The following is a 24,466-nucleotide window of genomic DNA, read 5'->3' as shown; positions in this document are numbered from 1 at the left end:
TTTCTTGGACCCATCCCCCAGCTCTGCAGGGTTCAGACAGTCCCAAGGCTCTTTCTGTGCCACCCGTATCAGGCTTTCACTTGATGTTCATGGCTGAGCTGCTGTTTCTTCAGTTTTTGTTTTTGGTTGCCTTGCTCATTTAGTACTAGTTTTATCCATTTTTGATGATGAAATTCTGATTTTTGAACTTTTACACCATCTTTTTAATACTTTTCCTGAAGAGCTCTTTCAGAACATGTCTGCTCAGATCCTCAGCATGGTCACGCCTCCTAGCACATCATCTCTGCCAGCTGCAACTAGAGTCCACCACCAGACACATCGATTCCTCCCCATCCTTTTCTGCCTTCCTCCTTAATTCCCTTGTCCACTCATCCCGCTGAAGTGCCAGTTGATGAAGTAGACAAAGATGATGTGGCTTTTATTAGCAGAAACTCATGGTACAATAATGAAAGATAATAGGTACATACACAGTTATACCCAAGGGGAGTGTCCTTAACAGTAGAAATAATGCACAGCCAATGTTAGTGCAGCAAGGCTCGCTAGAGGGGAGACAGGCAGCTTGGCAGACATTCACCACATCCTCCTCATCCATGTTACCATTAACCCTGGTACTTTCCCTTGCAACCGCAGGAACGGTAACACTTGCTTTTACATCTCCTCCCTCATCACCATCCAGAGTCACCAAAAGCCCTTCCATGGGAGGCAAAGAGTCACATGCACCTCTTCTAAACTTTCCAATGCTCCCAGTGTAACTTCCCTTACATCAAAAAGACCAAACCCAGACTTGGGGACAATTTAACAAAGCACCTACCCTCTGCCGCAATGGCCATCCTGAGCCACTAGTTGCATGCCATTTCAATTCCTCTTTCCATATTAACCTATCTGTTATGGGCCTTCTCCACTATCTGAATGGGGTCAAACATAAACTAGAGGAAAAACATCTCACATTCTGCCCAGGTAGCCGGTATGAACACAGAATTTTCTAATTTCAGGTCCTTTCTTTTCTTCTGCCTCCTCTCTTCTTATGTAATCCTCTGGTCTTCTCCTTTTCCACTCACCCCCAACCAGCCACTCACCCATTCTCACCCCTCTCCTCTTTGGTTCCATCCCACTCCACCTTCCCATAAGATTCTTCCTCTCTCCCCTCCCTCCCCTCCTTTGGTTACATCTGATCTCTCTTTATACCAACATTTTCACCATCTCTTCTTCTCAGATTCCAGCATGGCAGTCTGTCTTCTAATCACCCATTCCACCATATATTACTCATCTTCCTCCACCTGACCTTTTCTCCCTTTGTCTGAAATCCACCTATCCACTGCCTCCGTTCATGGGCTCCTGACCTACCCTCCGACCTTGTGCTCTTTACACTAGCTTTTCTTCTACATTTAACCTGTTTCAATAGACTAGAGGGTGTTGGCTCAAAATGTCGATCATTCTTTTTCTCTCACAGATGCTGCTTGACCAGCTGAGTTCGTTCAGCAGATGGTGGTTAGCTTCAGATTCCAGTAAACACAGTCTCTTGTATGTCTGCTTGTTTTTATTTTGGTTGTATTTTTTCAGTAACAAACATGGTTCAAAAAATTTATTAAATATGGATGCTTTTTATACTTTATTTGATTTTGTTCTTTTTTTTGCATACTATTCTTTTCAACATGTTGATGCCATCTGTCTTGGTTCCTCTGATAATGATAAACATAGTCTGAGCCAGATACCTTCCCACAAATTACTCATGTCAGAAGAGATTCCCTTTTGCAAAGCAGGATACAGAGCATCAACAGAAGGAGGGACAGTAACTACTGTATGTAACAGAGCATATCTTCCGAAGCAGGCTGACAAATAATCTCAAACCCAAGATGAAGAGGTGTTTGAAGAGATTTGGTATGTCACTGAAGATTCTTGAAAACCTTTACAGGTGTGCCATGGAGTGCATCCTAGCTGGTTGCATCAATGTCTGTAAACAGATGTGCAAACACTCAGGACAAAAGAAAACACTAGAGGGTTGTTAACTCTGCCTGTGACATCATGGGTACCAGGATTCACTCCATTGAGGATATCTACAAGAAGTGTTGATTTAAGAAAGCAGCCTCTATCCTCAAGGACCCCCACCACCCAGGCCCTGCCCTCTTTCCTCTGCTACCATTGGGGAAAAAGGCACAGGAACCAAAAGACTGTGATGTTTCTTTAATTATAATAAAGAAACTTTGGTTCTTTTATAACAACTATATTAACTACAGTGCTCTCGACCTTGTGGAGACATCTATTTTGAATCTGCTCCTAGCTGTAACAACTCATCTCTGACTCCCTCTAATGTCAGGATTATCACTAGCACACCACCATTACTTCCTCCTTCCTTGAGATGTTTAATCTAACAACATGACACACTAACACATTATTCATTTCAAAGTTCAACACGAACATAAACACCAAACATCAGCAGCACAAACTTTTTAAGAGTTCAACTCTTTTTCTTTGATAATGCGTGTGAATTTTCTTAACACAGGTGCTTGTGAAGTCTTTTCCTAGCAGGTGAGGGTGGAAGAGGCCTCGAGAACAATTAATGCGATTTGGGCAAGGGAAGGTAAGATCTCATATAAACCAAAAGAAATAAATGATACATTAGGAAGGTTTTTACAAGGAATTATATAAATTGGTAGGGATGATCCCAACAAAATAAATGATTTGCCAAACTCGGATCAGGAAGAGCGAGAGGGGCTGAATGCCCCTTTCTATAAAGAGGAAATTGTAGAGACCCTAAGCTCTTTACTAGCTTGCAAATCATCAGGAGAGGATGGTTTCCCCACTGAATTTTATAAAGAGTTTAAAGATCTGCTAATGCCCCTTTTTATGAAGTTGGTGGATCATGCAGTGGAGAACATTATTCTGCTATCTGAAAATATCTTTTTTAAGGGAAAAATTAGGACTGTCTATGAACTTGTCTAGGTCTAGTAATGTGGAGATTCTAATATATCTTTATGCACCAGCTGTACCTCACATCACAAAAATTACTTAAATCCAAACCAGAAATATTCAGAAATGTGTTTTCGGTGTGGAGATTGCAACCTCTGCCCACTCCACCCTTCTGGGAAGAATTGGTAGACATTTTGAAAAAAAATTACAAAAGTGGGGTTTCCACAAGATCTGGAGTTGTACTTTTTGGGAGATATTGGAAATGTGAGTTTTAGACTGTCCAAATATCAAATTCAGTTTGTGAAGGTCACTTTGGCAGTAGCCAGTGTATAGCTTTACATGGAAGTTCAGGTCCTAATTAAATATCACACAGTTGAATATGGAAATGCAGAATTTCATTTCTTTGGAGAAAATCACTTACAATCTAAGGGGGAAACATGACACATTGTTAAAGTGTGGTAACCATATCTGAAATATATGGGCATGTAGATTGACTAGTTGGCCTTCCCCATGAAATATGGGTATTATAAAAAACCTATCCTATCAGGGCAAGGATTGGAGTTAAGGAAATGGAACATGCGTATTTTCTTTTAATCCCCTTTTTTAGTTTGTCTTATTTTAGTTTTTTTTAACTTGGGTTATTTAGTTAATTGGGTTGTTCTTTTTTTAGGTCTTTGGTGGGGGCTCTGAACCCCACTTGTATTTACCTGTATTTGTATAATGTATAATCGGTATGGTTATGTGTTTTGGGGGTAAGGGGGTGAGGGTACAAAACATTGACTCTGTATGCTCCATGAATGTTGAAAAAGATTGAATTGATTGTTAAAATTACTTTATGAGTTTGTAAAAAATCAAAATAAAATATTCAAAAAAAATACAGGTGCTTGTTGGGCTCTCCTGGCCCACTACTGTCTTGCACTGGTGGTGTTTCCTTTGTTGCTGTGCAGGCTGGATCTTCTGCATTTGTCTGTTCCTGCAGTGTCTCTTGCATTTTCAGCAGGCTCTTTCAATTCCTTCTCAGTATTTGACCATCCTCTGTTCTGACAGTTTAGAATCTTGGATTTACTTCTTCCAGAACAGTAGCCTTTTTGTCACAAGTGTTGGAATCTCTGAGGCTCACTGGGTCATGTTGTGCCAGTGGCCATAAACCTCTTGCTGACTTGTTATAGTTTGCTTTTTGTCTCCATTGCAGATGCTTTTGTTTCTGTTCGACATCTCTATTCTTGTGTGGGTCTGTTGAGTAGGGAATTGTGCTGCGTAGTCTATATCCCAGCAGAAGCTCAGCAGGTGACATACCATGTTCAAGTGGTGAAGCTCTGTAACTCAATAGAGCTAGATAAGGATCTGAGCCACTATCTGTGATTTCTTGAGCAACTGTTTAACTATGCGAACTCCTTTCTCTGCTTTAACATTTGACTGGATACAGAGGGCTTGAAGTCACATGTTGCAGACCATACTCTTCTGCAAAGTTTTGGAATTCTCTACAATTGTAGCAAGATCCATTGTGAATGTAGACAATTCAAGGAATTCCATGTCTTGCAAAGATCAATCTCATATATTTAATCACACAAGCAGCAATACATGTTAAGCAGCAGTGCAATCTCTGGATAATTCAATATATAGCCAGTAACCAGCAAGTAATTATTTCCATCCATGTGGAACAAATCAGACCCAACTTTCTACCAAGGCTCCGCTGACAAGTCATTTATTATCATGGGTTCATTTGTCAGCTTTGTGTGATGTTTCAAACAGATCTCAGAGCTTTAAACCATTCTGTCAAAGTCAGCATTGATCCCTGCCCAATAAACAGCAGTTCTGGCCATCCTTTTGCATTTTTCCATTCCAAGGTATCCCTTATACACCATCTCTTGTCTCAGTGATTGAGGAATGATAATTCTATTCTATATAAGTGGAAGCCCATTGACCACACTCAGCTCAGCTTTGATGTTGATGTATGAGTGACATTCGCATCCAGGCCATCTTTCATTCAGGTCCTTGATGACCTTCTGTAGAATGGTGTCCTTTTCTATTTCAGCTGTGATCTGCTTGGATTTCATGTCAGATATGGGAAGAGATTCAGTGATCATGGTAACATGGAGATTCACATCTGTCTCTGTGGAATTCTCATTGTGTGCTTCACTCTGCGTCATTGCCCTGAATAACGCACTAGCTAATACAATAAGTTTCCCTGGTGTGTACACCAATTCAAAGTGAAAACATTGTAGCTTCATCATCAGTCTTTGGATTCTCAATGACATTTCACTGAGATTTTTCTTGAAGATCGCTATTAGTGATTTGTAGTCTGTTTCTGCAATGAATGTTGGTAGACGGGGGGCATGGTGGGTGGTGTCATGTGATGAAAGACTGAGTGGATGTGTCACCAACAGCTCTGAGGAAAATTTCTGTATTTAGTTTTTTTAAAAAGTCAGTTTTAGAAGTTTTTTTTTACTTCAAAACATTACTTTTCTATTTTCCAAAAATGGGTAAGAAGAAACCACAATGGCTCCTGTGGCTCTGGAAGAGGGAAAACTAAGGTGTCAACTCGATTCAACTCTGCTCCTGACTCAAGCCCTAGCCTTGGGAGGAAGCTGGGGACAGAGGTCTGACCCACCCCCAAGGAAAGTGCCTCTCACGTTTGTGAGAGAGAGGCAAATCCTCCAATGTCAATGTGAGGAGAACCTTTGGAGCAAGGGCTGGCTGCTCTTCTCTCCCGGGTTCGAGAGAGATGCTCCTGTGACTCGCCTGATGGAGCCGATATGGAGAGTGATTTACAGTGCACTGCCCGTCCGATTTCAATAGGAGCCTTTAATAGGGAGGTGGAAGATTTGGAAAAGGAGATTACAGTTTTGGAAAATAACCTTCAGCGTGTGGGCTCTGAGGATAAATATGGATGGTTAATTAATAAAAAGCTCAAGTATAATACAATATATACATATAAAATGGAAAAATGATAACAAGATCAAAACAGAAATATTATGAACTAAGGTCCTCTGTTGTCAGTGAAAACAGAACAAGCCTCCAGAATAATAAATGTGGTTAAGCTGGACCCGGACAGGATCTCTTACAAACTGGAGAATATAAATGAAGCTTTCAAGCAATTTTATGTTAATTTATATCAGTCGGTGGGGGGATTTGAATAAAATTGAGAGTTTCTTGTCACAATTGGATCTCCCAAAGTTGAATTTAAAAGAAAGGGAGGGTTTAAATGGTCCCTGTACTCAAACTGAGATAGGGGAAGCATTGGCCTCCTTGCAAATTAATAAATCTCTTGGAGAGGATGGATTTCCACTGGAATTTTATAAAGATTTTAAAGATTTATTAAAACTTCTGTTTATGGTGTTATTATATCAGACAGTGGTGTCCCATACTTTCGTGGTATACAGGATTTGTATGGATGGATGGCTTTATCTTCATTGCATGATATTGTGATAACAGATCAAATTGACCTTTGCCCCTGAGTCCAGCTTGAAAGGAATATTTGTTCCATTTGTATACAATGTCACAGTCCACTTATTCTGTTTACACTTGGCAGTTCAGTGTCTGTTGGTTTGAAGCCTTTCTGCACTACCATGCCAATGAAGAGCAGTTTCTTCTATAGTGTGTATAGTATGCATACTTTCACTTCTGTTTTGTTTCCCATTGGAAAAACATTGCTTTGTGTAATGATTCTACCCTTTGCACTTATTTCAGACTTTTCCATGGGCTGGCCATTGTTTTGGTTCCTGTCGAGTGCCACATGGTTTACAATTGAACGTCTCTTCACTTTTTTGTTGTTCATAAGTCTTGTTCTCTGTTTATGTGCATGTCCAGACACTATGGCTAGGACTATGCCTTCATTTTCACTGGCATTTGCACTATCACCGAAATTTTTCATGTGCTGCAGAGCTAGTTCACTGGCATGGCATATCTTCACAGCTCCAGCTAAGGAAAGCTTTGTCTTTCACAGCAACGTCTCTCTCTCTCTCTCTCTCTCTCTCTCTCTCTCTCTCTCTCTCTCTCTCTCTCTCTCTCTCACTCACTTTCTTATCAATAATCCTGAACTCAATTTGGTCATGGATCATTAAATTTTGCAGCGGTCCAAAATTGCATGTTCTTGCTTTTAATTTCAATTTCGTTAAAAAAGTATCAAAGCTCTCTCCCTGCAGCTGAGTGCATGAGCAGGACACATACCTCTTGAACATTTCATTTTTTCTTTGGTGAACAGTGTTCATCAAACATCTCAATAACTTTGTTGAACTTGCCCTGGTCAGCTGCCTTGGCATAAACAAATGTATTAAAAATCTCTAGTGCTTGAGGTCCTGCCATGGTAAGTAGCAATGCAACCTTCCATGCATCAGGTTTGCTATTGAGTCCAATGGCATGTAGAATACAGCATAATTTGTTGCTTGAACAATCTCTATTCATGGTCAACATTTCCACTCCAATTTACAGCATCAGGATTCTTTACACTCTCCATGATTTCTGCTGCTATTGACTGATTCTCACTCTTGGTGTTTCTTCCACTCTGGTGCATACTGCACACTCCTGTACCATGTGATGTTTATTTTATTGTAACAAAAAAACTTGGGTTCTTTTATCACAACTATACTTTATTAGCTATAGTGCTCATGACCTCATGGAGGCATCCATTTTGAATCTGCTCCTAGCAGCAGCAACTCATCTCTGACTCTCTCTAGTGTCAGGATTATCACTAGCACTCTATCATTACAAGGATGGGCACTCTCCGGCTCAAGGACAGCTTCTTTCCCGCTGTCATTGGATTCCTGAATGATCAATGAACTAATAAAAACAATAAAACCACGTTTTGTAACGTGGTTTATATGAATGTTTGCACTGTGAAGCTGCCACAAAACAACAAATTTCGTGACTTGTTCACGATAATAAATTCTGATTCTGACTCTGATTCTAAATTTGTAACAATTTATTTGTGATCCGAGGGTTTTCAACTCCTTGGATAAACCTTAGGTAAACCTTTAAGTGAAATAGATGATGTCCACTGTGAAAAAGTAGGTAATTTGAAAGGTTATACATATCACAAATGTATCTTTTTTAAAAATAAATTTTAACCAATTGGAGAATATCACTTTATTTTAAAATTCTAAAATCATGTTGAACATAAGAACAATCAATTTTAAGTAGCATGCCTGCACTATTTCTAAATCTCCAATCCCGGAGAAGAGAACAAACAGCTTGTCCATATTACTGTGATAAGACATGAAACTCAGTGCTTAATTGGAGTTGATAATATTTGGAAATGTTGATAAAGGAAGTAGAAAAAAATTCTGGACTATTCTGCTGGAGACAGAAACAATTAATTTGATTCTTACTCATTTATGTCCTTATGTATTTTTTTTTTAAAAAGAGTTTTTGGAAAGTTTGCATCACTGAGAGGCCAAAATTTGTGGTCTTGAACTGAGAGATTTGCTAAGCCATTTCTGAGAGAAGCAAATGGTCAAATATTTTGCTGTAATTCTGGTATTATATACAGGCTAGAGAGATAAGGAAGATATTTTTTATAAATACCCAACTGGCTTACTAATGCTATTATTACTATGGCATTAGTAAACCAATTGAGTACTGAGAATAATCTTATAGTCTCATTGCCATCATGATTCAGATAAGCTTCATATTTCAAATATATTTAATTAACTAAATTTTAATTATCGAGCTGGGATAATAATATTCAATCCTATGTCTTTAGGTCATTAAGATTGGCTTCTGAATAATCACTATGTTACGTGACATTTTACTCATGAGACCATCAGCCAGACTTGGACCACAATTTCTCCTCTATATGGTGCAATTCTTCTGTCTCTTGCATGCCATTTTACAATCAAGATGCCATCCAGAAAAACAATGGATTTACTGAAGTGGTGTACAACTTATTTGTAGAGAAGCCAAGATTTACAATCCAAACCTTCTGAAAGCTACTCATGAGAAAATTATTTTAAGCATTCACAGTTGAACATTGAAAGACAAGTCCTAGATCTCGTTCTGTGTTCACAGTCTCCATATTGCTATACTCAATGCCTACTTGCAGCTCTGTTTTCATCTTCTGGTTGTTCATTCACTGCCTCTTCACTGCTCCAATTCATTGCCCCTTACTGCTCCACTTGCCATATCTCCAATGTTCCTTTCAAACCAGTGACCATCAGTTCTATATTGCAGTGTGATACAGCAACAGACCCATAACCACCAGCACAGCATCACAAAGTTATCCAGCAATAGTCATATCCAACAGTACTGTACCCATTCCACAATTATAGCTCTGCGTCAACCAATAGAGTACATGTGATTCTTGAGTTCCATATGGATCTCCTTTTCTGTCAGCCCCAGAAGATTGTTCTGGCATGTTTCTTAGAACTCTCATTCCTACATCCCTATTTCAAGCCCAATTAAGTTATTTGCCTCATGATCAGCTGTTCCATTCCCATCCAGGCCCCGATCCCAGTCCTTGCCATCTTTGTGACCCCCAAAACCAGTTTCTAACACTTACCGATTCTGGTCCCTTGACCTAAGCCAATCATTCTCTTGTTCCAATCCCAGCAAAGTCTTCAGTCCCATGCATGCACAAGTCTTTGAGCCCAAATCCAGCTGCATTCTTGGTTCCAGATCCAGTCAGATCCCTGTTTCCAGATGCAGTTGGGACTCTCATCCAAGTCCCAATGTTAAGTAGATCCTGAGGTTCAGTTTCAGGAAGCCCATTGTAAGGGCAAAGGAGGCCCATTGGATGAGCCGTGTGGGAAGAGGAAGCTGAATCTACTTTTGGATCTTCAACTACAGCCTCCTTGGGACTCTTCCTAGTCCTCTTCAGTTTCCCATGATGAAATTGGCACTGTCCTGGGAATTCCTGGAGACTGTTACCAAGCCTATGGCCAAGGAAGCTCTAGCACAACTGGTGGCAGTGGAAATATCTTGTGAAGGATATGTTTTGAATCAATAGTTTAATATCATTCAGATGTCTTTCTTCTATTGCTGCATGCCTGAGTGATAAGTCTCACACATATGGAGAGACAGTCTCTTAAAATAAAACAGATGTTGAATTTACTTTTAACCATATTTCTCCAAAACAACAAGGAAAATTACAACACACACTGATTCAATATTCTTGTACTCTATCCCACCCCAAAATTGATGCTCATCATTTACCCTGAGCTACACTACCAAGACTCCCAATCACTTTCAATTCTGCTGAGCTTCACAATCCAAATATAACCACTGGAATAAAGCTATTTAGTTTTCAATTTCTTACTGCAATAGTGCAAAAAGCAGTAGAGAGGAATTATGACCTTAGTGCATCACTAAAACAAACCACTCAGTGAAAATGTAGAAAACCATGAGAAGAGTACTTCATAAGGGCAATGACACACCAATAAAATTAGAATATTCAAGCATACAGTGGTAACACATGGAATTGTGTTAAGAATCTCTCCACCCATCCACCTTCTCTGCAATTTAAAACAAACTTGATTTGTAACTTTACCTTGTTCTGATGAAAGGTCATATATTTGAAACATTAACTCTGTTTCTCTCTTCACACATGCTGCCTAAACTAGTGTTACCAGTTTTTTTTTCGTTTTTATTTCTCCAAAATGCTGGTTAAACCTCAGCTGAATTTCTGGTATCAACTTTTAGTGCAGTACTACAATTTAAGAAGATATAAAAGCCTTAAAGCAAAAGTGAACTGGACATATTTTAGATTTAAGATACATGGAGAGAGGAGAGAAGGTCAGAGAGAGAGAGAGAGAGGGTTACAGAACAGGAAATTAAGAGGAAACATTTCTTCAGTCTCATGGAAAGGATATATAATACCCATTGCTCCTTTCAATGTACTGAATCCACATGACAATTTGGAATGATTATTCAACAAGAGGATATCTAACCATGTCAACCCAAAGTTTCTTCTCCATTTAAAGTGGTCATGGCAGAAATGCCCATTAATAGGTGGGGCAGTTATAACTTCTCAGTGCTTTGGAAAAGTTTCTGAAACTTTTCATTTGTTCATCAAATAAACCTTTGCATGAGAGAGCTCAGAATGAAGTCTCTGCTTCAGTCATCTGGAGCTGGACATGCAAATGATGCATGCCAAATAAGTGCAACTAAGGCCTTTATGCTGGGGATGTTGTCATCAAAGAGAATGTTGATTTTTCAGAACAGCATTGGTAGTATCACTCCATTGCCAGTTGTAGAATGTCCATGTTTCATAAACATATAGGAAGGCAAGGATAACTGCTGCACAATCTCATTTTAGCTGTCTTCCAAGCCAAATATGTTACAAGGAACCTCAATCATGATCATCTTCAAGAAGTTGTAATGCCTAGAGGAAGTCTCCTTGCTGTTTGCCATGGGTGAAGATGTTGCCAAGCATCTTCTCAACCACATATGGCTCCTCCCAAATTGTGATACAGATTCTATCCACTGAAAGGCACAATGAACTCCAAGAAAAATACACCAAGCATCTTAAAGAAAGTATTTCCAAACTACCATCAGCATGTCTCCTGCAACAGAAGGGGACCAAATATTTATGATCACTTTTACACTTCCACAAAGAACACTGCATCCCATCTGTCTGTGCTTCTCCTTCCTGAAGAGCACAGAGCTGGGCTGGGGGTGGGGGGGGGGGGGGGGGAAGAGAGGTTTCTGGGGTTGGCAGTCTGGGCCATGTTCAAGGACTCAGTGGTGAATCTGAATGAATATACCAGAGTTATTACTGACCATCAACACACGAGAACCTCATGCTGCATGCTTTGCCCCCTGTACTTTTCCTTCTATATCCAAGATTATATAGATATTACTGAAAGGTGCAAACAAGTGTGTCCCTACTGAGACTATCTGGATGCGCTATAACCACAAGCCATGGATGAACCAAAAGATCAATAACCTGTTGAAAACTAGGTCCATGGTGTTCAAATAAGATAATTCAGAGACATAAAGGAAAACTAGGTATGTCCTTTGAGGGTATGGTCAATGCAAATGATAATTCAAGATGAACCAGGAGTCTTAGATAGATTCACAGCAGCTGTGGCACAGCCAGCAGCCCATTACTTCCTATAAAGTGAAATCAAATATTTTCAGTAATTGTGAAGCATCTCAACACTTTCTACACTCACTATAAAAGGGAAAACGATCCCACGAACACCATAGCCCCCAACAATCCAGTCAGATGCTGACATGAAAAGAACCTTCAAGAAGGTGAATTCGCAGAAAGCATTCAGCCCAGTCGATAAACCTGGCCATGTCCTTAAATCCTGTGTAGGGCCATTGGCTGGAGATTCTGCACACATTTTTAAAATCTCATTGCTATGGTCTGACCTCCTTACCTGCAACTAAAGGACATCCATTATACCAGTGCCCAAGAAGAACAAGGTGACCTGCCTCAATGACTACTCGCTGGTGGCACCTAGTCCATTGTGATCAGAGGTGCAAAGCAAATCTTTTTAGGTTGCAGAGCTTATGAGACCTGGGCCTGATGGCTGCCATGTTGTACTTGGCATCATATAATTAACAGTGAACTGTAAGACTACGAAATAGGACGACTGGTCATGGAAGAAACAGGTATGTGCAGAATAGAAAATAGTGTTCAGCAAGGCGGGGGGGAGGGGGGAGAGACAGGCGACAGGCATGCACGTTTCCCTGGCACTGGCAGAGGGGTTCCAGCTGCATGGGGGATTATGGGAAACGAAGATGGCCATTGATCCCACATTGAATCTCTGCCATCCTGAATGGGCCCTTGAGTTGCCTGTGTGGCCCGATGAGGTGCCAGAGCAGCGCTCCGGTGAGCTCCGGTAGCACTCCACCCCTGATTGCGATGAAGGTTATGGAGCAAATAAAATTCTACCTCAGTTCAATTGGATCCACTTCAATTTACCTATCACAATAACAGGTGAACAGGAGATGTCACCTCACTAACTCTCCATTCTCCAATAGATCACCTAGACTATAAAAGAAACACCTACATTAGGCTGTTGTTTACTGATTACAGCTCAGCATTTAACACCATCACACCAACAAAACTAATTATCAAACTTGATGAACTTGGACTCTATGTCTTCTTTTGCAACTGGATTTTTGACCTCCTCATCAGAAGACTCCAATATGAGGATTAGCAACATCACTTCTACTTCACTGACCATCAACACACGGGAACCTCATGCTGCATGCTTGGTCCCCTGTGCTTTTCCTTCTATATCCAAGATTATATAGTCAGGTTCAGCTCCAATGGAATCTATAAATTCACTGATGACTCCCTCCCCAAAAAACTTTAACTTTTCCAGGGCCCCCAAAGATCTGTCTGCACTACTATAATATTATAGTTGGTTTGCATGAACTGTAACTGTAAATATTTAGCAATCCTTTCATATTTATTATCTGTTGTTTCCTCCTGGTCATTTAATTTAGGCTATTAGTGTGTTTACATACATGCAGCTGCAGCAAGCACAATTTTTAGTGCATACATATGTTGTGCTTTCATACATGACAATAACTCATTTTCATTTTCATTGGGCATTATACTTGGTCTTTTCTGACCCCTCAAAAATGATTACATCTACAAATGCAAATCTAATATCATTCAAGAATCTTGATACAATGGATAAAGCAGCCTGTTTGAAGGCACCCTATCTTCTATCTTCCCACTTTAAGTATTCTTTCCATCAAGCAGAGTGCAACTCAAAGCCTCATTGATTGCAGCTCCCAAATCTACAACCATTACCCCAAAAGGAACAAGAGGTACCAGAGTATATGAATGCCACAGTTCCTTTTCAAGTCATTACAGATTCAGATGTAGAAATCTATCATTTTTTTAAATTTCAAACAAGGAAAACCTTCACCACAAGAATTTCATCAGTTCTAGAAGGCTAGTCTCAAGCACAATTCGAGAGGACAGTAAACTAGGGTTTGCGAGTAACTCCCACACTCTGTAAAGGAATAAAATATTCTTTTGGTCCTGCTTCCAATGAAAATGTAAGAAACTGTGTTGTGTACTGGGAGGAAGCCATGCAAATAACTCAGGCCTGTAGTACACTGTTTGCTCTGGCACCTATTAAGAACCCAGCAGGATCCCAAAGAGAAAAATCACCTCATTGATTATTCAGAACTTCCTTCAGTTAAAGACTGGCAAAACCAGCATTTTATTCCTTTAAAGCATGAAATAATTTGCATTTATATAGTATCTTATTAGGTCTTTCAGGATATCCTAAAACACTTCACAACAAATTACTTTGAAATATAATGTATATGAATGCACTAACCATTTGCACACACCAAGGTCAAAAAGAACAATGAGATGAATTGATCAGTTCATCTATTTTTGGTGGTGTTGCTTGAGAAAAGAATATTGGTTTGGACATCTGTTCATCTTCAAATAGTGCCATGGGATCTTAAATGTCCACATGAATAGACACACTGGATCTCATTTCAACATTTAATCTGCTGAACACAGCTCAGACTAAAAATGCTTTGAAGTTATCAAATGAAAACAGGGTACATGATCCAACCAGTTCATGTCAGTGTCTATCCATCATGTGAGCAGTTTTAATCACTTTTAATTTGAGCATAATTTCTGCACAATTTCTTCCCTTTACTATCTTATCTAATTTTGAATGTTGTCAGAGATTCCACTTCAGTATTAGCCATGGAGATGAATTCTGCATTCTGGTAAACGTAATTTTGTAGCAATAACCCTTCAATGTTGACCAATCTTCTATTTATGCTGTCACCCTTTTGTGTAACTTTACATAGCTTATCACAGTCCCTTATAATTTCCATTGAACAGATCAAACACAAGTCTTTCTTCATGTTTTCACTTTTTGGGCAACATTATGATATAGCTTCATATCTCTAAAATGCTAACTGGTTTCCTCTCTGTAAAGTCTGATCAAAGCCAAATGTATTTCCCGAAGAACCTCTGTACTCTTGTACTCCAATCCCTATCCAACAAAGGGCAAGTTATATTTTGCTTCCCCATTACAAGCTGACAGACTCCCAGAACTCTCTTGAATACATTTCCTCCATTAGTGGTTCCTGGAAGGACTATTCTATTTTCTCCTTTCCTGTGTTTCTGTTGTGGAGGAAACTTTCTGCACAGGTACTTCTTAGAAGTCATCTTCTTTCAAAACTGTGACTTCTCCTCCATATTGGATTCATCTCATCTATTTTCCACATCTCTGCTCTCAGACTCTCTCCTCCAGGACAAGCAGAGATCTTTAAATGCATCCACCAATCTTCACATTCAATAGATCAACCTTTCCTATTTACACCATGTTCAACAAAATTCCACCATCAGACACATCTTCCTCTCTCCTTTTAGAATTTTAAAGACACTGTATTTTGGAGAGACTAGGAACACATAGAGTGATGGCTTCACAGAGGCGACTTAGAACTCCTGTCACTTTAATTCTCCACCCCACTCAGCCTCATGCACTGTTATATCAAGACTCAACATGAGCTTGCAGAGCTGCACAACTGGATATAATACACCTCTGGACTCTATCAAATTCTACACCTTTATGTCATTTATTCTCTTCTCTGGCTTGAAACTAGCCACCCCATCTCTGATATAGGCTATCTTTATTCTCACCGTCTGAGCTGCCAGACTTTGACAACATCTCTGTTCTTTGTAACTTGTACATTTGATTATGTGTGCTTTCATTTGTCCTCTTTAGATGCTCTTTCTCTTATTGTCCCCATGAACCTGGTTGCTAGATAGTGCTACAAGTCAGACAGACTCCTCAATAAATTAATAGTTCCTCCCACTTTTTTTATTCAGGCTGCCTGATTTTAACATTGATGAAAGGCTCAGGCCCAAAATGTTTACTTCCCTTTACTTCCAATGGATGCTGTGTGACCTGCCGAGTTTCTCCAGCATTTTCACATACAGCAAAGCAGGGAAATTTTTGGATTATATCAACAATTTTGTGAAGTACACAAAGCCACAGTTAATCTTATAGCTTTCTTTCCAAAGGAGAGCAGATAATAAGATTCAATTTTTTCTAAAATTAAAGTTGTATGGTTGCACAAATATTTTTCACTTAGGCTGTTTCATCCAGTGAAAGTGAGTCTCACTGGTTCAGATTTCATTTTGATGCAAAGCAACTACAAATCTATTAATCTCTAAATTGCTAAAATTAAATTTTTACCAGAATACACTGACAAAACAAATTCTTTCATTAGATCAGACCCACTCCCATAAAATGTTAACTATTTGGTAAATAATTCCTCATGCCTCTCTTCTTTGTTAAGTACATTGATTCTAGCCTTACCAAAATTGTTTTTCCATTTTGTAAATATTGCTTTTCAATGAGCTGAAGGAGTTATGCAAAAGATGATTTACCCTGACTTTCTGATCTCATGGAGAAGCTGCAAGCTTTTTAATCTACTCCCTTGATGATGTGGCTTGTTGCAACTCAAAAGTCCTCATTATATTCTCTTACTATGAGATATGGATGAATGTTGTTTTGTTAATGTGATGAAATCTAATGTACAAGTTCAAGATTTTAGGAATTTGGTGAGGAACTAAAACACATGTGGATTTAGATTGCCATTTTACCTGAATAAAAGGAACCCTAAATATTATATTGGTATTAGTGGAATAATATTAGGTAATAATTTACATTTCAGTTTTTCTAATCAAAGTCACATCTACATAACAAATTAAGAAGTAAATTGTTAACTTGACGAGTTCTTGTTCAGCATACAGCTGGTAATTTGTAATTCTGGCATGATACATTTTAAAAATATATATCATCTTGACTTATTGTATATATAATTCAAAGCTGTAGTTCCTCTTGTGATTCCATTATTATAATAGGCGCATTCATGAGTGGTGAAATTATCACCAAATTTTAAAGATCATTCATCATGGAATCCATGGAATGAATTCCATGTTCTTATAGCTGTGAGAAAATATCAAAAATATTTTCATTCCTAGTTTCCCTTTCTTCATTGTCTTGTACATTGCCTTGATTACATAATATATCCTACTCAACAATAAAACATCACCTATGTTCTGCCGACATTATAATAATATAGTCTCCAAATCATATGGCAGCAATCCACTCTGATTCATCCATGTCATTAGCACAGCTTCAAAAAAATAGTTCTCCATCTTTATTGCCTTCATCCAAAGATAGCAAAACATTTAAAAAAACTACATGCAAATGCTAGAAATCTGAAATAAAAACTGTATGTCAGGCAGCATCGGCAAAGAGAGAAACAGAGCAATGTTTCAAGTCAGTGACTCTTCACCAGAATCTGAATAGTTAACTCTATTTCACTCTCCACAAACTCACCCTGGCCTGCTGAATATTTCCAGTATTTTCTACTTTTATTGTGGATTTATTTGCTATAGTTGCTATCTTGCAACCAAGAGACCTACGCAATCACCCATCCACTCCATATATAATTCTTTTCTTGTGAACTAACATTTGTTTCACCCTGCTTATATTTAGAATTTACGGCTAAAATTCACAAGGTACGTCACCCAAAATATTACCTCCATAATGTGCGTGACTAGAAATGAGACAATTAGTTTAGTTCGGTGTTGGAATATAAGCTCAAAAAAAATTGTTCAATATTGGCCACCAAATTGCAAGACTGTGGTAAATATGGCAATACTATCATCCCTGTGCTGAACTTCTAAACCCTGATGCTCTCTTTGAAATATTTTTATTCTTGTATGCATGTCTCATTAAAAAGCTTTAATGCATATAGAATAACAGCTTACATGGATAATTTGAAATTTTACTTTCCTGTAAAACTCCTGGTATCTGGTACTTATGGGGATGAATAGATGCCAGATAAATGTATTTTCTGGTTGCTTGATTCTTACTATTATAATGTCTAACTAATACACCTCATGAAAAATAAACAGTTTAAAAGACAAAACTATACTGCACTTAAACTGAACAAACTTCACTTACATGAATATATAAACTTTAAAGAAATTTAGTTTATTTTCAGTCACATTCTTTGAAAACATTTAACCATTACTGCACCTGCAAGTTCCTTCCCCTCCATAGAGCCACCCAAAAGACGAACAATATCATTTGAGATAACTAACCACCCCCCACCCCCCAAGTTTACAGATAAAGCCTCTGACCAGGATGACCCTTACTAAGCAGGGATAATTGAGAGAGACACCCTAATGGCAATTGGCATCAAACAGCACTTCATCCTGGGCAATGCCATTTTATTCAAATATAACTTTATTCAAACAGCAAAGCATGACCAAGGGATTCCACAAGCTGAATATTTGCTCTCATCTTCAAAGTACATTTACTTCTACAATTTTAAACTTATGTAGGTTACCAATTATTTTATTCTTAAAATTCATTTTCCTCAATTTTTTTCCCCAGTTACTTGAGGCTAACGTTTGTTTGAATTCCAGATACTAGGAGTTTTACTATATTATGAATGTTCAGTAAAGCAGGAAAATGGATTTTTTCTGACATACCTCTATTTTCATTTCTGCTTTCATAACAAAAACATAATAGGAAGTTTATGCCATAATAATTTCTCACAATTTAGCAGTGCCCTCAGAGATACCACAAATTTTTCAAGTTTCATCAACTACTTTTATTAAACCACTCTCTAGCTTTATTCACCATAAAGTTTCCAAAATTTACCTTATGTTTGCATCAAATAAGAGGTATTGAAAAGACAGCAACTGGAATACAACCTTAAAAGAGTGAAGTTTTTTCTGGGCCTCTGCTGTTCCTTCTTTCTCTTGCAGTAGACAGGAGTTAAAGATGAAAAGCTCTGTATCTCGCATCCAGCCTTTCAATTCTTTGATCCTGACCTCCAGCTGCCTCACCATACTGCTGCTTTCAGGTAAAAGAATATTGCATGTTCTTGGTCCATTTCGCCCCAATGCTGGCTCCCGAGTCTTCTCACCGAGTATTCTCTGGCACAATCAAAGGGAAACATTAATTAACCATGCAATGCCATCATTTTAAAGTGCCCATGGATAAATCACCATCTTACATACTGGCTAGAAGCACCACTATCTTCCAAAGTTAAATTAAAATCATGTCTGAAACAAAGTTCAGACTACAACTATTGAACCAAAAAACCTAGTAGACACAAAATTATAAAATGCAGCATAAATTAATGACAATTTTGATGCAAGTTTATAAACAAAAGATTGCAAACTGAAAGAGTCAGATAATAATCCCCATGACTAAACTAGCCATTCAAAGCACAAGCTCATCTTTAGCAATATTCTGAGCAATAAATTATTATTGTGTCAGTCAAGGGAAGTGGAAACCATGGCATCTCGGCACAATTAAATCATTATGTACAAATGATACCAGACTAATCTATTCAATAAAATGTTAGGTGAATAATTCTGGCAATTGAGTTTTCGAGATCACATGAATACTAATAATATAAAGCCTCACAGTGGAATCCAGATTTAGCTATTGTTTTCTGCTGTGACAAATTTTCCAGCAGCAGCAAACTCAATGCCCTGAGAGCATGTTGCAAAAAAAGAATTTATTGCCATTTTTTGTTCATGAACACTTTGCAATCATAAATTCTTCATAAGCAGAATACTTCTGAGAATGGTCTGTCTTCATAAATATACGACAGAGCACATCAATTTCATTTAATTCACAATTTGTGGCAGCACAGCAGATGCCAATGCCTTTCTTGATAGGGTTGTTTAATATGCAATTGAGATGGAGTAATGTGCAGCACAGGGGACAAAATTTCTTCGATTAAACTCTACGCACCACTGACATTTTATTTTAGCATTTTCTGTTGTCAAACTGTTCATTCTAGATGAAAGCAATATTTTTTTTGCATTTTAGTTTTAACTCTTTCTCAAGTATTCTTTTTTCTTATTTATAATGTCAATTCAAATTAGACGTTGACAAGGTTAAATATTTTTGTTTTGTGTTTGTAATAGAATGCATCACTTTTAGTTATGACAGATACAAGCTGGTGAACATTTACAGCTACCAGATTCCTGCATAATTTAAACCTCAAAAATAAAAGTAAATGAATTAAATTCTGTTTCCTTCGTATGAGCCAGATGCAGATCAAGTTACCAAAAGCATGCAATTCTCATATTCATTTTACTTTCATTATTTTGTTGTAAAGCAACTGGAACATTCTGATGTATCAATGTAAACTTGCTTACTTAATTAAACAGTCTGACAGAATGGTGAATGAAAATATAGTCAATGAACACAAAGTCTCATATTGCAGTGTTTTTTCCTTTATGTACAGCAGTGATGTTATGACATACAATCTGATATTTGATTATTATCCCACCCTATTTTCATTTTCTTTTTTTTATGATTTTAATTTATTGAGTTCTTTAAAAAAAGTTTCCCCAAACCCGTGTTAAAGTTATGCAAATCATAAGTTATAAAACATAAACATCCCTAAAATAGAAACAAACATGGCAGCAAAAATATCAATATAACTCTATATAACCATTTAGACCTCTAATAACAGAAAAAAAACTGTCATTCACCACTATTTCCTCCACAGGAAACCTAGATATTTGCCCCATTTTTGTGTAAAGATTTCCAATTTATAAAACTGTTTGTAAGACATGTTCAAGCTAAATTGAATAGATTGAAATCAGATTTATCTGATCAATGTTTTAGATATAGTGTAGATGTAGGATCTTTTTTACATTCAACTTGGTCTTGTCCTAATGTAAGGCTGTTTTGGACAGATTTATGAAATTTTTGGAACAAGTTACAGGAATTGTATTTTTGCAAAGTCTGATTTATTTTTATTCGGGAATGTTGAAGGCACAAGACCTAAATTAAAATGATCAGTTTATCAAATGGCATTTGTTAAATTAGCTTTGGCAGTAGTGAGGAAATGTATTGCAGTCACTTGGAAGTCTGATACATCTTTGGGTATGTTAAGGTGGCATGCACAGATTCAAAGTTGTATTCCTTTGGAAAAAAAATTGCATATAATTTGAGAAATAAGTATTCTCAATCCCATACACCCAAATAATGGGATTAAATTTGTAATGATATCTTTCCTATGTATCACGACCTGCGAGATTCCCCTTTGAGTAGTTACGAAAAATTTCGAGATAAAACTCTTTCTATTTCTTTCTTTTTCTTTTTATACTTATAGATTTATAGTATCTATATTTTTTTTGAGGGGGAGGTTGGGTGGGGTGGGGTTTATGGGGTAGGGTGAAAACCATCATGTATGTAATTTATTTTGAATTTTTGAAATCTGTATTATTATATCAATATTATTACTATATGTATGGAAAATTTTAAATAAAATAAATCTGCAAAAGAATCTACACTGTGTTGATTTTTTGATATTTGATCTGATGAACACTTCCATCAATTTCTGTCTGTAATCATATAATATTCGTCATTGGATTAATCTCACACATTTGAGCTACTTGTGTTTTCCATTCGATCACAAGGGAGTTCAAACACAAAGAAGATTGTGACTTCTTTCAGAAGAAAGTACAATAAGGGTTTTCAAAAAGGACATTTTGTAATGCACCAGCAGATTATTAACACTTCTTTTACATTATTGAGATTTAAAGAGTGTGCACCCAAACAAATACCACTCAGAAAAGGCGTCCCACTGGAATGCAAATACACAATCTAGTCAGCTGTAAGAATTTGATATGTGGGAAACATTCCTGATTGAAATCTGTAAACAAACCATATTTTATAAGGAGATATTTGTTATCATTATTTGGAGAGCACACACATTCTAACTAACCTTAGAGAAGCTGTGTCTTTTCTCAGAAATTTCCAAAATATTGAATTTACTCAGTTTTCATGCATCTTTGATGACAAGGCATTGGAGACACATTAGAATTCAGAGCAGCAGTTGGTTACCCAGCCCCTCAGACCTGTCCTAACACTGAATAAAATTATAGGTGCTCTGATTATTTCAACTCACAGTCCCCTCGATACTAACTTCCTTTTCAGGAACATGACAAATAGGAGCAGCAATAAGGTAAATGGCCCAATGAAATCTTTTCCACCAAACTGAATCTAATCCTAGCCTCAACATCCCTTTCCTGCTTGCTCCTTGCCCTCCCTGTCACAAATATAATTCAATTGGCTGTCAACCTTCATATTAAATACAATAAAAGCCCTGTTATCTGAAATTTAAGCAACCAGCAAATTGTGGAAAATAAATAGATAAAAAGTACAGAAGTTTAAAATTGGCATGCCTTGCCATTAGTTCATCAATCATGCCACACACCATCTCAAGGAACCAGAAAGTTCACTTACTTGGCACCTTTCAATCCCATAGGTGCCATATAGCAGGGGTTTTACTATGTATTTCAAGTCTCCACTTCCACAGCTCCCGGATAAGAAAATTCAAATGATCCATGTCATCCTTGTCTCATTACTAAGGGGCAATCCTTTAGTCTGAAATGATTCCCCTTTGATCAAGGCAATTCCTCTCAGTATCCAATCTTATATTTTTCAATAAGATTCATTCATAAATGTCCAACTTAACATGCATAACCTTTCTTCATATATCATCCCAGGAATCAACTCAAATGAACCTGAGAGCTATTGTAAATAAACTGTTCGCAGTGAGAAGAGATTGTGACCAGGAATTGGGGTGCCTTTATGATGTTAGCTATCTTCTTGAGGTAGTACCTTACATAGATGCATTCAGTGAATGGGAGGTCGGAGCCTGTCATGTTTGTGACCTTTCAGTGACTGAACTGCATTTAAATATTATTATTAATGAAAAATACAGGACAAGCCAAGATCATTTGCCTGAGGATCAAATAAGAAAATAGTCCTGAATAGCCAGAGATCCTCATTAACATGTCAGAACTAATATCAAAGCAGTTGATAAACATTTGTTAAACAATAGCTGGATGCAAGTCTATTAACAGAATCATGTCTTTCAACAATTAGTAAAGAACATTTTATTTTTCCATCACTGTGTCTGGATAGGACTTGACATTTAAGGCAGGTCCATGAGATGTGATTGCCTGGTGACATACAATTAGATGGTGAGGAGTGGATTGGAAATCTGAACATTATCAATGGATCTCATTTAGATTCAAGCTGAACTTAAGAAGGAAAATGTATTGATGATTACCATCTATTGCCCTCCCACAACCAATGAAGCAGCACACAGATAACACTGAGAGAAGCAAGGGAACAGTATGCATATCTGAGCATGAGTATGCCTCCAGAACAAAATCAACTTGCCAAGGCTTCTTCAGCAGCATCTCCTAAATCATAAATTCTATATTTGAGAAAGTAAACATTGCAGGGAACATCATCATCTCTATCTCCATATCACAGCACCATCCTTCATCATTGCTCCATCAAAATCCTGCAATTTCCCATGACAAAAGCACCTTCACTATATTTACTGCAGGTGTTCAAGAAGCAACCAAGCAGCATATTTTCAAGGGCAATGAGAGAGAAGCAATTAATGCTCACTATGTTCAAATAATGTATAACAAACAACTGGCTAATTTGTACTTCCCACAAAATGTGTTTCTGTGTTGAGAAACTTGTGTATGAGTAATTAAGATTAATTTCAACTACTATATTGCAAATAAATGCATCCATATTTGTAAATATGGCCTGAGTAACAAACCTTCACATTAAACTATAATGATTTCATGTCTTGCAATCTGGAAGTTCCATCATGGTTTCCAAATTACTTACACGTGAAGATGTATCACTTTAATTCAACTGTTCTGGCTGAGGTAACGTTAAAGGATATTTCAAGCAAATCTCCATTAAGTTTGTACGCCCAGAATATCTCTCTGAAATTCAGCTCTTCCCACTGAGAAAAATGAAATCCAGAGCAAACCAATCCTGGTCAGGTTATGAGAGGTATAGATTGCAGAAAACATTTCCTCTTATCAGAGAAGAATCAAACTAGATGACAGAGATTTGGGATAAGGGGGTCTAAGGGGGACCTGTTACACAAGAGATCTGGAATGCCCTGCTGGACAACATTTATCTAAAATCACTCATCAAAATTCAAATATTGGGGTGCATCAGATGACTTTGACAGCTCATTATGTCCTGGACTTCCATATGAGCATAATTAAAGATGGAAGTAGAAGAGGTTAGAAGTCAGATGCTATCTCTTTGATTGTCCAGAGGCCAGTGATAGAATGGTGATTCCTTAAAGAAAGGGTTCAGCCGTTCTTCTATTCCTTCCTCAGCTTTACACCAAGAAGTGATGACACACAAATAGCTACTCAGTTATTTTAATGGGATTATTGACACATCCCCCCCCCCCCATGGAAAAAAATATGCGCAGGTACGAGCTCAAATTAATTTAATTTTAATGTTTTTAATTATGTGTTAGTATTTTAATACTTCTTACAACATTTATATCAATGCTAATTATATATACCACATGTATTGTTTCTTTTAAATAATTCATTATTAATTGAAATGGTTTAAAACTTTAAAATAAAATATTCAAAAAAATGATAATTAATTCAATAATTTAAATCAAGCTTTGTAAGCGTGACTAAGAATCAGATTTAAAACTGTGAACAAGCCTTTCATGATGGCAGTTAACTTCAGGATGATCCAAACCTATGTTAAGTTTG

The 24,466-nt window shown here is 37.6% G+C and overlaps 1 protein-coding gene across 7 annotated transcripts in view; it reads right to left on the bottom strand.

Moving 5' to 3' along the window:
• akap6 (A kinase (PRKA) anchor protein 6) overlaps positions 1-24,466 on the bottom strand; it is a 427,053-nt gene that overhangs the window by 75,667 nt on the left and 326,920 nt on the right. For all 7 annotated transcript variants that reach the window (XR_011351260.1, XR_011351262.1, XM_069916733.1 and 4 more), the window contains one exon: positions 18,584-18,808. Coding sequence is in view for 5 of the 7 variants with exons in the window: in XM_069916733.1 (XP_069772834.1) it covers positions 18,584-18,808 (225 nt within the window). In the remaining 2 variants the exon portion in view is untranslated. The remainder of the gene's footprint in view (positions 1-18,583; positions 18,809-24,466) is intronic.

This window comes from Narcine bancroftii, chromosome 2 (assembly GCF_036971445.1).
Source record: "Narcine bancroftii isolate sNarBan1 chromosome 2, sNarBan1.hap1, whole genome shotgun sequence".
NCBI lineage: Eukaryota > Metazoa > Chordata > Chondrichthyes > Torpediniformes > Narcinidae > Narcine > Narcine bancroftii.
This window is presented reverse-complemented; position numbering and strand designations above follow the sequence as displayed.